This window comes from Oncorhynchus mykiss, chromosome 21, assembly GCF_013265735.2.
Source record: "Oncorhynchus mykiss isolate Arlee chromosome 21, USDA_OmykA_1.1, whole genome shotgun sequence".
NCBI classification, from domain to species: Eukaryota; Metazoa; Chordata; class Actinopteri; order Salmoniformes; family Salmonidae; genus Oncorhynchus; species Oncorhynchus mykiss.
Genome location: NC_048585.1, coordinates 31,493,064 through 31,508,958, shown reverse-complemented (window position 1 = coordinate 31,508,958; position 15,895 = coordinate 31,493,064). Strand labels below are relative to the sequence as shown.

General features: G+C 41.2%; 1 protein-coding gene across 2 annotated transcripts; it reads right to left on the bottom strand.

The window, feature by feature from the left end:
• Positions 1 to 11,128: 11,128 nt before the first annotated feature.
• Positions 11,129 to 15,497, bottom strand: LOC110500240 (probable G protein-coupled receptor 85). 2 transcript variants are annotated; one of them, XM_021577490.2, is made up of 3 exons: positions 15,286 to 15,497; positions 15,127 to 15,201; positions 11,129 to 14,036 (listed from the first exon to the last, which is right to left on the bottom strand). In XM_021577490.2, the coding sequence occupies exon 3, from the start codon at positions 13,879 to 13,881 to the stop codon at positions 12,748 to 12,750; it is 1,134 nt and encodes a 377-aa protein (XP_021433165.1). In that variant the 5' UTR covers positions 13,882 to 14,036; positions 15,127 to 15,201; positions 15,286 to 15,497; the 3' UTR covers positions 11,129 to 12,747. The 2 variants fall into 2 exon arrangements, with proteins under 2 accessions (XP_021433165.1, XP_021433164.1); XM_021577489.2 differs by lacking the exon at positions 15,127 to 15,201.
• Between the last annotated feature and the right edge of the window lie 398 nt (positions 15,498 to 15,895).

The following is a 15,895-nucleotide window of genomic DNA, read 5'->3' as shown; positions in this document are numbered from 1 at the left end:
GCTGTAGTCGATGAACAGCATTCTCACATAGGTATTCCTCTTGTCCCCATGGGTTAGGGCAGTGTGCAGTGTGGTTGAGATTGCATCGTCTGTGGACCTATTTGGGCGGTAAGCAAATTGGAGTGGGTCTAGGGTGTCAGGTAGGGTGGAGGTGACATGGTCCTTGACTAGTCTCTCAAAGCACTCTCAAAGCACTTCATGACGACGGAAGTCGTTTAGCTCAGTTACCTTAGCTTTCTTGGGAACAGGAACAATGGTGGCCCTCTTGAAGCATGTGGGAACAGCAGACTGGGATAGGGATTGATTGAATATGTCTGTAAACACACCAGCCAGCTGGTCTGCGCATGCTCTGAGGGCGCGGCTGGGGATGCCGTCTGGGCCTGCAGCCTTGCGAGGGTTAACACGTTTAAATGTTTTACTCACCTCGGCTGCAGTGAAGGAGAGGCCGCATGTTTTGGTTGCAGGCCGTGTCAGTGGCACTGTATTGTCCTCAAAGCAGGCAAAAAAGTTATTTAGTCTGCCTGGGAGCAGGACATCCTGGTCCGTGACGGGGCTGGTTTTATTTTTGTAATCCGTGATTGACTGTAGACAATGCCACATACCTCTTGTGTCTGAGCCGTTGAATTGAGATTCTACTTTGTCTCTATACTGACGCTTAGCTTGTTTGATTGCCTTGCAGAGGGAATAGCTACACTGTTTGTATTCGGTCACCTTGCCCTGATTAAAAGCAGTGGTTCGCGCTTTCAGTTTCATGCGAATGCTGCCATCAATCCACGGTTTCTGGTTTGGGAATGTTTTAATCGTTGCTATGGGAACGACATCTTCAACGCACGTTCTAATGAACTCGCACACCGAATCAGCGTATTCGTCAATGTTGTTGTCTGACGCAATACGGAACATATCCCAGTCCACGTGATGGAAGTAGTCTTGGAATCAGATTCATCGGACCAGCGTTGAACAGACCTCAGCGTGGGAGCTTCTTGTTTTAGTTTCTGTCTGTAGGCAGGGATCAACAAAATGGAGTCGTAGTCAGCTTTTCCGAAAGGAGGGCGGGGCAGGGCCTTATATGCGTCGCGGAAGTTAGAATAGCAGTGATCCAAGGTTTTGCCAGCCCTGGTTGCGCAATCGATATGCTGATACAATTTAGGGAGTCTTGTTTTCAGATCAGCCTTGTTAAAATCCCCAGCTACAATGAATGCAGCCTCAGGATGTATGGATTCCAGTTTGCAAAGAGTCAAATAAAGTTCGTTCAGAGCCATCGATGTGTCTGCTTGGGGGGGAATATATACGGCTGTGATTATAATCGTAGAGAATTCCCTTGGTTAGATAATGCGGTCGACATTTGATTGTGAGGAATTCTAAATCAGGTGAACAGAAGGACTTGAGTTCCTGTATGCTTTTGTGACCACACCACGTCTCGTTAGCCATAAGGCTAGTGTGTACTAGCTAGTGTGTACTAAGCTAGCAAGTGTTGTACTAGCTAGCAAGTGTTGTACTTGCTAACTAGTGTGTACTAGTGTGCACTATCTAGGTAGCTGGTGTGTGCTACCTAGTGTAGTGTGTACTAGCTGCACAAAACAACAGTGGTTGACATAGCACCCTGGGCCAGAGCTAGTGCGCCGTTTGGTATGTACGTAGCACACTGACGCCCTGGAACAAAGCTACTGACTCAAGCGATACGCGAGACCAACAAAAGTCCAGAGGTTGCACACGCATATTTGAGAAGCAAAAATACACTCTGAGATACATTCTGATGGCTTTGACCTTCGCAGACCATGTGGCGTAAATGCGTATAATCTTCCGATGGATTCTTCTCTGAAAAACTATACATGAAACACAATCCCATAAGAGAGCAATAGGTCTTAAAGGGGTCATGTTCTGGAATCAATATTAATCGTCTCACACGACTCCCCCCCTCACTGCACTGCATTTCAATAGGCTAAAATGTATTTGGCCTATGAGGTCGTTACATAATATGTATTGTTTGAAAACATTTGCCAGAAACCTACAGTAATAGACTGTGTCCCATATGACACACTATTCCCTATATACTGTATATTCACTATGGGCCCTGGTCAAAAGTATTGCACTATGAATGGAATAGGGTGGCATTTGGGATGCAGTTGATTCAGAACTCAACTGTGTGGTTTGTACTGAATGCATAGAGGAGCCATGGGCAGGATGACTCATCATGGCCCTGGTGCTTACTGCTTAGCTCCGGGGACATTGTGTTACAGACAGCAGGACTGACTGTATCACTCTCCTCCTCTCCAACATACTCATAAACAAACATGTTTTCACCCGTGTTTATGTTTTCCAATGCATAGGCAGAATTAGTTTAGGATATGCAGTACTTATCAAACATTCAGTGGTGCATCAGTGATGATAGCATTGTATCCATTGTATCCAAAGCCAAAACACATATTTTTCAAGAAATGTCTATAAGTATCCAGTATCGGGTCCATAATGTAAAGCAAGTCTTGACTTCCTACAACCACGGAATAGCCCGTAAAATCAAACATTTCCTAAATAAAGTGAAGAGCATTTGCAAGCTGGTATTTTGGCTAATGTACAAACTCCAACGGAAAAGTCATAGGGCTAATGAATGTTTTGCCCTCACGTAAATCCAATGCCAAAGATTGATGTGCACAATTTGCTGAAGTGCTTCTAATGATAAAAAGAGCTAGGATGCACAGAACTGCACAAAACCTCATATATCATTTCAACAGCTTTGAAAAGAGAACCAATGCTCAGCTGTGCCATAGCTCCCTATTCAGAAACAGTAGCTCCAAAATAGGACAATAGCACTTCAAAATACAATTGCAGAATATTGCATAACAACGAACACACTGCTTGTACAAAACTCTATTCATTAGCCTTAGGCATGATTATTCCTCATCAAATATTACACAAATCCTCATTAAGGTTTTTAGTAGAGTGCAGAAAATGTTTGATTCGTTACAGCAGGTTATCTTTTTCATTAGCCAAAAAGATGAATCATTCAGTAACCACACACTTTAATAACAGAGGCTACGACACTTTCAAATAATGTAATTGCTACGACTGAACAAAACACGCACAGAGGCTAGGGTTTCACATATTCTGGTACAAAACAAAACGTGATAGAAACGTGAGTGGCATGACAATGAATCAATGTAGGTGTCATCCTTCAATGTCAACATCAACGACAACAAGGCAAGTTGCGAAAGCTCTTCTTTTGTAATAGATAGATGACAAATATACAGTACGTTGGCATCTGTATATATTAGCTCACTTGAGTCATTTCAACTCAATTTCATGAAAATGTTCACCATTGATTGTGTTCACACATGTACAGCATATGTTTGGGCAGGAAGACAAAGAAAGAAAGCCCTGCAAATGCTGTCTTCCACGCCAAACATCATCCAACATGATCAGCACAGTCGTTCGAGTCACATGATGTTTGATCCTGACAGCTCATCCGTATCCAGGGAGATTGGTTTAATTTCCATGCACACTCAAACATTCTAATGAGGATGTGCTGGAAGACACAGAAACAGTAGCGCTTGCTTTAGCACAGGCAGGCCTGCCAAGGAACTCAACTAATCAGCATAGCTATATACAGCTACATTCTCCCATTTACCTCTCAATGCAAGCTAGCAAGTTTCCATTCACTAATCACCTTTAGCATGACAAAGGTTGTGTGCTATAATTATGGCGAATTATGATGAAGTCACATGGTGGTAATTGTTTAATGTTAGTGTCAGTTGAGGAGGAAGCAGGAAAGCTCCCACTAATTTCACGAGTAGATGAGGATGGGGAGACAAGCTCAGCTCGCAGCTATAGATCCGGGCCCTAGACCCGAGCCGAGCGTGACAGGCCTGACTCGCGAAAATGAGATATTTCCCAAAACAAAAGGAGACAGAGAGAGAGAAACAGAATGTGCTGAACAAGAAGAAACTAGATTTAAAACCCCTCCAAATCCCAGTGATTCACGACAACACATGCAGAATTAACAGGATCAAACAGCATGTATAAACACGGATGCGTATTTTCACCACAATGTACTAGCTTCTAAAAAACATCACATTACATTAGCAATAGATCCAAATCAAAATCAAGACAGTGAAGCAAACTGGATAGAATTGCTTTCTCATATAAGGCTCCCACCCTATAGAGGCCTATATGCAAAAGATACGCCTGCACAAAGCAAAGAAAACAATTATTTGCGTTCACTGAGGTTTACATGTGAATACATACATAAATGCAGGACCATGCATCTCTTTAATATTATAATACATTACATTTGTCCTTCCAATAGATAAACTCCTGTTATGCAATATGAATGGTTCACATGTTGTAAATAGACGCGGTAATGCATATATTAGGGCTTTTAGCATGTCACATGCCCTCTGCAAAGCTGGTTTTATGAAGTATGATGTTTCTCCTTCCCCAAAGTCAATAATACTCCATGGGCAGGGAAAACCTCTAAATATTTCAAAACAGTTAGATCAAATGTTTGCAGTAGTTCTTGAACTGTAGTAATGTATCTCCTTCCAGATTTGATATGTTTTCAGTACGTTAGCGACAGTGAAATAGGGAGCACGTACAGCACGTACAGCACGTACACTTGTTGCTTGCAGGGAGGTTTTCTTTCACTATATAACCCACAATCAGGGATACCCATTCAATTTTCATGTGACCTAAATATTCCTTTTCATCTGCTGACTAGATATTTTCCACATTTCTCCACATTTCACACCAGCACATCTACTGTGTGCTAGACTAAATTCATCTCCATAACCCAAGTTACAGTTAAGATGATAATCTACACAGACAGAAAGACGACTCACTGGTCTCTGGATGTTTAATCTATTGGGAAAAAAAGACAAGGCATTAGGATCTATCATTAGGATCTGAGTCAGAAACACATTCAGTGAAGATGATGACGATGATGACGGATGACTACGATAACAATGAGCATGACGATGGTGACATTTTGTATCAGACCCATTGATTTCCCCATCAAGATTTGGACAGCACGATGTGTATCATGGGAGACTTTAATCTAGCATGAAAGATGCAAGTAATCCTTGTGCGGATTATACCTAAACCAAGCTAAGCCAGCATTCTCCACTCATTCTAACATGCAAACCTCACCGGACACATTGCCTGCGCAGGCTTTAGTATTTTTTTTTACACATACATGTTATTCAATAATTTCACACACACACCGCTCGAACGTGTGAACGAGCGTCTGCGTAGCCAGGCGCCAAAGTACAAGAACTTGGGTCCTATTTGAGACGTGCCACGCTCTGCAGGCCTTACTGGATATCAGGAAGATACAAGCCCACGTGGATGCTTGAATGACAAACTGAGGAGAGATGAATTAAAGATAAGCAACAAAAAACGGACTAGGTTTCCCTTTTTATCTGTGGATTAATCGTCAGAGTTGAGAAACACAAGATTTTGCATGACTCCGGGTCAAAATTCTACAAAGAACCAGCTAGAAAGAGGATGACATGCGTGTCAGATAAAACAACAACCCAATGCTCATCTCCCAGGACAAACTAGCTAGGAACAGCTAGCTAGCTAAATGTCCATGAATGTCTTGTGTGTTTCGACCAGCCCCTAAATTAATATAGATTAATAATTGGTTTTGATATTTTAACCTGATCGTGTCTGCTACGGATAGACAAAATCAACATGCACACGGACGCATGCGTATGGCCGGTGTAGTCAGCATGTAACTTTACAACATGGTAAGACAGCATAGGCTTGTCCACCATTCTCTGACCAATATCCACCCACAACCTCAGTCTTCAGGGTCTATGATATTCTGCATACCCCTAGCCTAGTCCCAAATCTGTTTGTATTTTAGTCAACTCCTCTATCATTTGCTGACATGTCATAACCTACGACAAGGAACACAACATTGGCTGAACCACGAGATTGATCTACCAAGCTAGCCTCCCCTTGACTGTGCCTGAGTATACACAGTACGTTTGCACCGACCATCCCCTGTGGCCAGTGGGTAAAACACCACAAAATGGGGCACAACTGGTTGAAATGGTGGCATGATAAAAAAAATGGTTGTAATGATGTCATTTCAACCTGTTTTGACCGCTGGGACAAGACAAGACTGATACACAGTCTCCATAGCCCCATAGCCCCATAGCCCCATAGCACCATAGCTCACCCCCCAAACTGATACATGGCACCCTAATCCAGCTTGCAGGTGAGGAGGACAGAGAACACCCATCAATCACCCTGACAGTGGCATCCCTCCCCATGGTGCCATTGAAGTCCATGTCTGCACACCACCACAGCAAGTAAATAAATAACAAGCCAAGTAAATAGACAGATACACAAATACTGTGGGTGAATAAATAAATAAAGTCGCCCTCCTGCCTGTCAAAGTGTTGTCAAGAAAATACAGCAACCCCAGAAATATCCTCTGCCTTTATCAGGTGAGAAGTGAGTGATTCTGCCCAGCCTAAATCCCCTGCAAGTTTGTGTAATGTATCTCCTGAAAAAAATATCCTTGTGCCCCTCTAAATCCCACATTAGAGAGAGAGAAAAATGCTGTTTAAATATGCAAGGCGAAACCTTTGAAGCATCATCCACAATTTAATCAGTTGACATTTAAAGCGGAGATATTCTTTCTTTAAGCCAGAAGCATGGTGGCATGGTGGCCTGGGGAAAATAAAGAGTGTTTAGTTGGTCATTATTGACAGATATCTTCTCTATCCATCACGCCCACATGCAAATCTATTGGGAAAAAACATCTGCTTGATCATTTGTATTCAAAGGCCTGAGTCCCCCATAATAGATATCAGCGTGTTAGGCGATAAATACAGCAACACATTTTCAAGGCCGCCCCCTAGGGAATGATAATCATCATCTTGTATTTTATAGCTCACTTTCATTCCAGCATCTCCATCTACCATATTTCCCTTTCCATCAACCACCCCGCTACACATATTATACATCATATTAGACAATATGCTACATTTATATTTGACCACACATATTTTTAGGGCCAGCATGTCTCTAAACGGATTTGAACAGCATCAGTCCAGCTGTTTTGTTATCAGATCACAACAGCTGAACTCGGCTGGTTTAATACCATAGTAGCTTAAAAAAAAAATGACAATGAATTATGAATGGACATAAAGAGCAGAAAGGACCTTACACTTTAAACCTACATTAATCTTTAGAAAGGCAGGCAAAGCCTCTGGTGTGAAACCGATGCATTATTTCCCCTTCACACAGTGTTTATAACACACACATTACACACAGTAGGATGCAATGATCCCCACATTATCCTTCACTTACAGTATCGATTAGCAGTTTACACATTAGTCATACAAGACAGTAGGCTATAGGGTGCCTCCTGGTAAAGGAAAAATAATTACCCTCTGGATGCTAGACCCTGGTAGAAACAGAATTACTGCAGTTCTATCCCTGGAAACATCGATAACTCTTAGACATGTATGTGATATTTTACAAAGGAGGCTGATGGAATCGGGGACGTTGAGGCCCCTGTCGTGCTTTATAGCGTCTTCTAACAGGCCGGAAATGGAGTGGCCTAGCTCCCTACTGCTTTGTACGGCCTGTGTGATGCATTGGGGAGGGTACAGTAACACAGAAAGGCCACAAAGAACAACACAATGGCACATCTGGCTTCTAGCAGAGCCACACACGGCTGTGTGTGTGATATGTTGAGTCATGAAAAGCAGAGCCGTATTCTCCCTTCACTTTCCTGCGCCGAGTAGTTTGTCTTGTCAAGGGCTGAGTCGTCCAATGGCAGCTTTCCATTTCCGAGCGCTTGTCGGCAAAGACCCTTTAACCAAGCTTTAATTAAGAGCTGGCTTACATATTTTTATTTTTTTTAACACTCAAGTTTGCAAAAAAAGGCTGCCTCAAATGAATTATTCCCCACCAAAAAGCAAATGTGTCAGAGTTAACAGAGTCAGATTATCAAATGAGGATCTGGGTGAGACTATGTTTTCATATCCATTGGCAGTCCATGAAAATGATACTTAATACCACTGAGATATACAAAGAATTTGATTCTTCATTAGATGATCACTGTCATTTTTAAGGGTAGACCCAAGAGAAGTTCGCAGATCTGAGATAAATTCCTTTCCACCATCAACAAAATCAATGGGAAAATGCTTTTCAAAGTAACATTCAATGTAAAATATAAATTCACAGTGATACATGGATAAAAGAAAGGTTTGATTGTAATATTTTATACTGGCGGTAAATACCTGGGCCAAAGTATTCTTTGTATTCTGTGCTACACAGTTTCTTGTGAAACCACCACCATATAGTAGATGTTCAGTCAATGGCAATGAATGTCCTTTTACAGAAAGGAGAAAACAAATTCAAGAAGACCCAATAGACAATGTGATGAAATAGTCCCATTACTTTCATGACCACAAACGGCATGTTACTAAAATTAACATCATGTGATAGGTGATAACCATTGCAGTCATCCCTGGCCCATAGCTAAATGTGACTGACCGGCTCAAATCGGTCTTATGTAGCAATTTTTTGTAAACATTTTTTTTTTTACATTGGATAAAATTAGAGACTCAGAGCTACAAAATGGTTTAATAGTATATTATACACTGCATTTAAGGCATTCAAAATGTCCCAGTTAAAATCCCACAGCCACAGAGCAACCACTTCAATCCTAGCTCCATACAAGACAAGGTTGGGTTTTCCTCATTTTAGTCCTCCTCTCACTCCTGTCAAAATGTCATAACATTTCATTAAACACTAAACAAAACAAGACTGCTGTCACTGAAAGCAAACAAACACAGTGTTAGATACAAACTAGGGCCGATGTCATTTCTGGCCACGATCTATTCCTGACAACCTCCCATTATCAACATAAAAGGGTCTGTAATGATTGCATCCAGAGAAAACTGACAAATGCAAATAGATTGCAAGACCCATATAGTAACTGACAGAGACCTTTTGGGGTGCACTAATGACATCTCCGACATAATTAGTTGCTTACCCTTGCTATGCAAAAAGGCCCTCAAAAAGATTTTCAGGTCAACTGCACCTTCGCAATTTGGCTGTCTTGTTTACAAGCAAGCTTTCCATGATTTCAGCATCGTCTTTTGTTTTTCGCAAGCAACTGGGCTAAGGTCATTTAATAATTCTTTGAGACTGGCATAGAAACGAAGATGCTTAAATACACGTTCCACAAAAGCAGACGATAAAACAGTGAATGAATGGGAAGCCTTCAACACAATTAAAGCATACAACTCAATTCACTACCAATACATCTAGACAAAAGAGAAGCAGATTGGCAATTAGAAATTAATACAAATTGAATAACTGAAATATGGTTGTTGCATTCACCCCCTTTGTTTAGGCAAGCCTAAATTAGTTCAGGAATACATTTTGACATAACAAATCACATAATAAATAATAGGGATTGACATTATTTGTTCATGACTACTCCTTCCTCTATCCCCCATACATACAACATACAGTATGTAAAGTCCCTCAGTCAAGTATTGAATTCCAAGCACAGATTAAACTACAAAGACCAGGGAGCTTTTCAAAAGCGTCATAAAGAAGGGCAGTGATTGGTAGATGGGGAACAATAACAAATCAAACATGAAATATCTCTTTAAGCATTGGTCAAGTTAATAATTATGCTGTGGATGATGTATTAAACCACCCAGATACAACAAAGATACAGTCTTCCTTCTGAACTGAGCTGCAGCACAGGAAGGAAGCTACTAAGGGATGTCACCATGAGGCCATTGGTGATCGGGGCAGACTAGTCGCTAAGCTTGTCTATTGTTAGCCCAGTGGACCTGTCTAACTTGGGTTTTTGTATAAAATAATAATTATCTGGATAATAATGGGGCCTGAAGGACTAAAATGGGCTGTTGTTGGGTCATTGAGGAAAATAATGGATCGGTGTGTTAGGTATGCCAGGGACGATTTCTGATCCCAGTCCGCCCCTGATTGGGGATTTTAAAACAGCTACAGAGTTCAATGGCAACATTGTAGTTATTTCACAATAATGACATAAATGACATAGTGAAAAGAAGAATAAAATATACAGAATGCATCATGTATGCAACAAGGCATTAAAGTTATACTGCAAGAAAACATGGCAAAGGAATACACTTTTTGGCCTAAATGCAAAGCCTTATGTTTAGGGCAAATCCAACACAACACATTACTGAATAACTGCCTCCCTTTTTACAAGCATGGTGGTGGCTGCATCATGTTATGGGTGCGCTTGCCATCGGCAAAGACTGGTTAATAATTCAGGATAAAAAGAGAAACGGCATGGAACTAAGTACAGGCAAAATCCTAGAGTAAAACCTGCTTCAGTCTGCTTTACACCAGACACTGGGAGAGGAATTCACCTTTCATAAGGACAACAACCTACAACACAAGGCCAAATCTACACTGGAGTTGATTACCAAGAAGACAATGAATGTTCCTGAGTGGCCAAGTTACAGTTTTGACTTAAACCTGCTTGAACATTTTTGGCAAAACTTGAAAATTGCTGTCTAGCCATGACCCCAAACACCTTGACAGAGCTTGAGGAATTTTGAAAATAATAATGGGAAAATATTGTACAATCCAGGTGTGCAATGCTCTTAGAGACGAACCCAAGAAGCCTCACAGCCGTAATCGGTGGTGAAGGTGTTTGTGACATGTATTGACTCAGGGGGGTGAATACTTATCTAATCAGGGTATATTAGTGTTTATTTTTTCACAATTTCTAAAGAAATCTTTGATTTTATTCCCCCATTTTGACCTTAAAGAGTATTTTGTGTAGATCATTTACAAAAAAAATGACAATTAAATCTATTTTATTCCCACTTTGTGACAAGAAATCCAAGAGGGGTGAATAGTTATAATACCCACTGTATTGGGGAAGTACTATGAAACTGTACCTAGGGAAGAGGATTTATAGTTTTCTATTTCTTTTGATACAACATAGATTATCGGATGGAATCAAAAAAATCTAAACAAGTGTTACAAAACATCAGATTAAAGTTTGGGATTTTTGAACAGTGATCAAATCTCTTGACTTGGTCAAACATGAAGGCCAGATTGAACATGAAATCTCTGTCAGTGAAAGGAAAAAAACAAGTTTGCAAAATGTAAAATTTTATTTTCAAAAATTGAAGCAACAGATTACACAGTTAACTTTCAGCAAATGCAATCCTAATTTAAACTGTACTCACATTCGGGACTTCAAAATGAAAGACTCACATACTTACACACAATCTATCTATAATATACGAAAAATAATACAGAATAAATATTAAAATGGCCACAAGAGAAAACGTAAGTTATTGAAAACAATCAGTAGAGAGCAAATGTAGGGAAAGTATAAACATGACGGTGTGCCTGAAATGTTTTTTTCCTTTAACACTTTTTACAAATTGTGCAAGATTTCATACTAAGGCTCTGGTCTTGAAGTGACAGTTGTCTGAAGATTCACACACACGTGTCCGCACACACCCACACACACACACACACACACGCTCCCTGTGCTCTGAGCACTCTGTGGGGTGTACATTGCAAACCATTGCAGAATATAAAATGGGCTACTCTGCTGAGTGTACGACCTGTGATGCTTATGAGAGTGGACCAGCTTTTTTTTAAATGAACATGCACTTGACATTGATGTGAAAAGAATAAAGTACTTTTCAGGAGTGGATAAGAAAACCCAACAACTGAAAAACAGAACAATATCAGAACCATTAAGGCAAGAACACCTGGAGTGGCTTCAGCAATACTGTAACAATATTTCAGTGTTTAGGTAACATGGATGTGACACATTTAAGTATATCTTCACTGTCTTTTTTTAAGGTTTGTTTGTTCTCAAAAAACAAGTTTTTATCCAAACACCATGTAATCTGTTTTTTTTTTGTTTTTTTGTCAAATGTGAGCAGATTCTGAAAAATAACTACTCCAAACAATAGGGACTTATGGATCATACAACTACAAGAAATCATTTATAGATTTAAGTTGCAACTTCAAAACCACACATCATTATTCCCTTCATTAAGCCCCCCACCCCTGCCCCCCTCACCCCCCAAAATAAAAAAAGATATCACTTACATTAAAACCAATTTAATCCTCTTGTGAAGGTGTATTCCAACAGTTAGTCACCCAACATTGTTTTGCTTTACATACAACGAATGGGGTGTCATTTGCAAATTAAAGCATTCATTGTTTAGTTAGAGGGAAAACCAAGTTGTCCTTGCACCTTGCAATGCAACCGTTGATCAAAAAAAGCATCTTTACATCTTCTTTTTAGTGCAACTTTTAAATGTAAAACAATTCCAGTGACTCCTTAGAGGAAATGGTTTCTTAGTTTTCAGTTTTTTTTCACCGCAATCTTTTACCTCACTGAATTATCTTCAAAATATCCAAAGCAAGGGGTCAGTCCTTTGTTTTTGTAGTTTCACCATTTTTTTGTTCTTCTCTGCTTCTAAATTACTTTCCACAGCAGTTGTTTACTAGAACATAAACATAGGAAGGGTTCTCAGCTACCTGCTTATTCATTCCCTTCAACCTCCATGTATGATGTTCAATCACAGAACCAAGGGAGTGATTGACAGTCCAACTTCTGCCTCAGAAGAGAGGGAAGGAGTAGGAAGAGAAACAGGAGGATGAAGAGAAAGAGAGCTGTACAATGGGACAAAACCCAAATTTATGTCAATCAGTGGAGGAGTGGAAGGAAAAAAACAACCCAAGCCTTCATATAACGCAGTAGGGTTCCCTAGGTAACCTGGACTTTCTGCAGTAAAGGAGAGTGGTGCTGAAGCAGCGCCGGAGCTCCCTGTTGGAGAAGATGCAGATAAAAGGGTTAACTCCCGCCTGGGCGAAGCTCATCCACACCGCCGCGGTCAAGTACCCCCCTGGTACCGCGGGGCCCCTGGCAAACACCCTCCAATAGCAGGCCACTAGGTAGGGGCCCCAGAGCGTGAGAAAGAAGAAGGTCATGATGAAGAACATCCTACTTATCCTCTTTTCAGTCTTAAACTCGTCCAGCACCAGCAGGCGTCGCCGGCCCACTGCATTGCTGTTCTGCCTGATCCCCAGCAGGGTAGGCGGGGTGGGGCCCCTGCCGAACCCCGCCAGCCAGTTAGCCGCTGCTTGGCCGCTGGCCCCGGGGCCATGGAAGGTCCAGTTTTGGCTGACGGCAGGCACAAACTGGACTGGTTTCATCTTCCGGCGGTCATGAACGAAGAAGATTAGCTTGAGGTAGACAAGCTGTGTGGCCAGAAGGATCAGGGCGAGGAGCAGCATGAAGCCCAGGGAGTCGTTGGCTCGAAACGAGCGGTGCTGGAACGTACACTGGTCCTCCTCCCTTATGAAGGAGTACGTCCCCACGTCCAGCACCGGGGGAAAGGCCATGGCCACCGACAACGTCCACACCATGCAGATGACTGCCAGACACGTCCAGAAGGTGAGCCTCTTGGTGTAGAAGCGGTGGTGGGCTATGGCCAGGTAGCGTGTCACACTCACACAGAAGAGCATGAATGCTGTGTGAAAGCAGGACAGCACCCCCAGGAAGGCTATCACTTTGCAGGTAAGCGTGCCGTACGTCCAGGTGGAACCATTCTTGACGGAGGTGAAAACAAAGGGGAAGCAGATGGCGGAGCGCAGAATGTCCGAGGCGCACAGGTCCAGCAGGAAGTAGTACGGTGCGCGGTGCAGGCTCTTGTCTTTGACCAGTAGGATGGAGATCAGGAGGTTGCCAACGACGCCGACTCCAATGATAAAACCCAGGGATGTCAGTTTAAGAAACGTGGCGAGAGGAGAGACATTCTGCAAGATGTTGTGGTCCCCTGCATGGCTATAGTTCGCCATAGATGGAGGAGGGATCATAAAGATGTAGTAGCTTCAGCCAAGTATCATTATCTAGAGGCGGCAGGGGGAGGCGATAGATCCATTTGTTGTGCTTTGAAGCAGATTCCCGGCTTGTAAGCAGCCTCTCTTCTACGGCATCCTTTGTTCTTTTGTCTCATCACACCTAAAAATACCTGAAAAATACCAGTCACTGATCAGGATTCACTCATACTTTTTTTACATTGCATTGCACCCTCTAGCCTGTATCTGGGTGTATGATAAACTACAATTTCCCCTAGCCGTTGTCTTTTATTTTCCATTTTCAGTTGAATTGCTCATTGCATTAATAATGGTATGCAATCAGTACAGAGCAGTGCCCTAGCTCGAATAGTTAGTCCACAGATGAGCTTAATAAGACACAAGCATTAATCCTGGTTACAATAATATACTTTATTTTATGGGCCACCCTTTTAGAAATGACAGAATATTATAGAAAATACAAGAAATATTATGATAAGACAACGTTTTAAGTCACTATTAAAGGGGAAATGCATATCATCTTATGTCTGGTAGGAAAGGGGGTAAACAAAAGGGTTCCATTCGATGTTTGGTCGTTTTATTATGTCGTAAAACGTGTTTAACATTATGCAGCAAGAAAGCTGTTGATCACACCCAAAGACCCTGCAGAATTGATCTGACCAGGGGATGCTTACAATAAACTCTGCCTGTGTCTTCATGATTTGTTGAAAATTAACGGATATTGCATACAGAATAAAAAGCATCCATGTTTTTGTCTGATTAACAGTTGACTGGAATTACACGGCCGACGTTATAATAAACTATTCACCTGATTAAGGCGGTTTATTGACCTGGGCTTTTATCTATTTCCCAGCTCAGCTTTGATTTTAGGCGATAGACTATCGAATCTCACGAGCATATTAACAAAGAACACCGTCTAGTCGAAATTATATTTGATACCCTATGAATGGTTTATTGATGCTTATAACAATGAGGTGATAAATCCAATTCTGCATTTCGATGCAAATGAATCACGAATTAAATAAACAATTCAATACTAGACAGCTATGCAAAAACATGGCATATTCGGTTATTTAAATTGTAATATATATCAAACAAAGGCTATTCGTGACGGTTATTTTCCGAATTATGTCATTATTGCAGAGATGCACTTTAAAGCATTATATATTCTTCGGATGAGCGTTATACGAGCGGTTCCCATGCATTTTGGTTATAATTCATTCGATTACAATATATATTTCTCACCGTTCACTGTTGGATTGAACATTACAGTGTAGCGAATCCGCACGTCCATTAGGCAGAAGAATTTCCAAGAACCCGCTATGAATTGAAGGGAATCCAAAACCACAGAAAATAAGCGAATAAAAATCGAAATAACTGCTAAGATATAAATTAAAAGCATACCTGTTGATATCCCTTTTGGTTTCCCTGGAGCGTATTTACATTGTAGAAGCCACTTTGCTGTAAAAAGCTTGGTTTGTTGCCTGCCTGCCCTTTTACCACAGTGAATATACAGTAAACGGAACAGACGGAGCATGCGCACGGATCCTATTTGTGATCCAAGACGTGTCTTGTCTCTTGTTGCAGCACTATAGTCTCTCGTGGCAACATCTGCTCAGTGGGTGCAGCATCACAAGTCCTCTCGTTACCTTCGTCAGTCATTATAGCCTACAGTGGGAGAGAGTGCGACCTGATCACTCATTCTGAGATTCATTGCAATAGATTCCCATTTCTGCATAATAGTCGACCTATATAGCTTATCAATTCTACTAATCCTATATGCAGCTGCCACGTTCCTGTGCACTAGGCCTACACCCAACTCTAATTTAGAAGCAAGGATTAACAACAATCAATACCAGTACATGTAAAATGTGTTTTTTAGATAATGCTATATTACATTGCTACATGTATCATGTCATAAATGAATATGTAACAAATCAAATCAAATCATCAAATCAAATTGTATTTGTCACATACACATGGTTAGCAGATGTTAATGCGAGTGTAGCGAAAT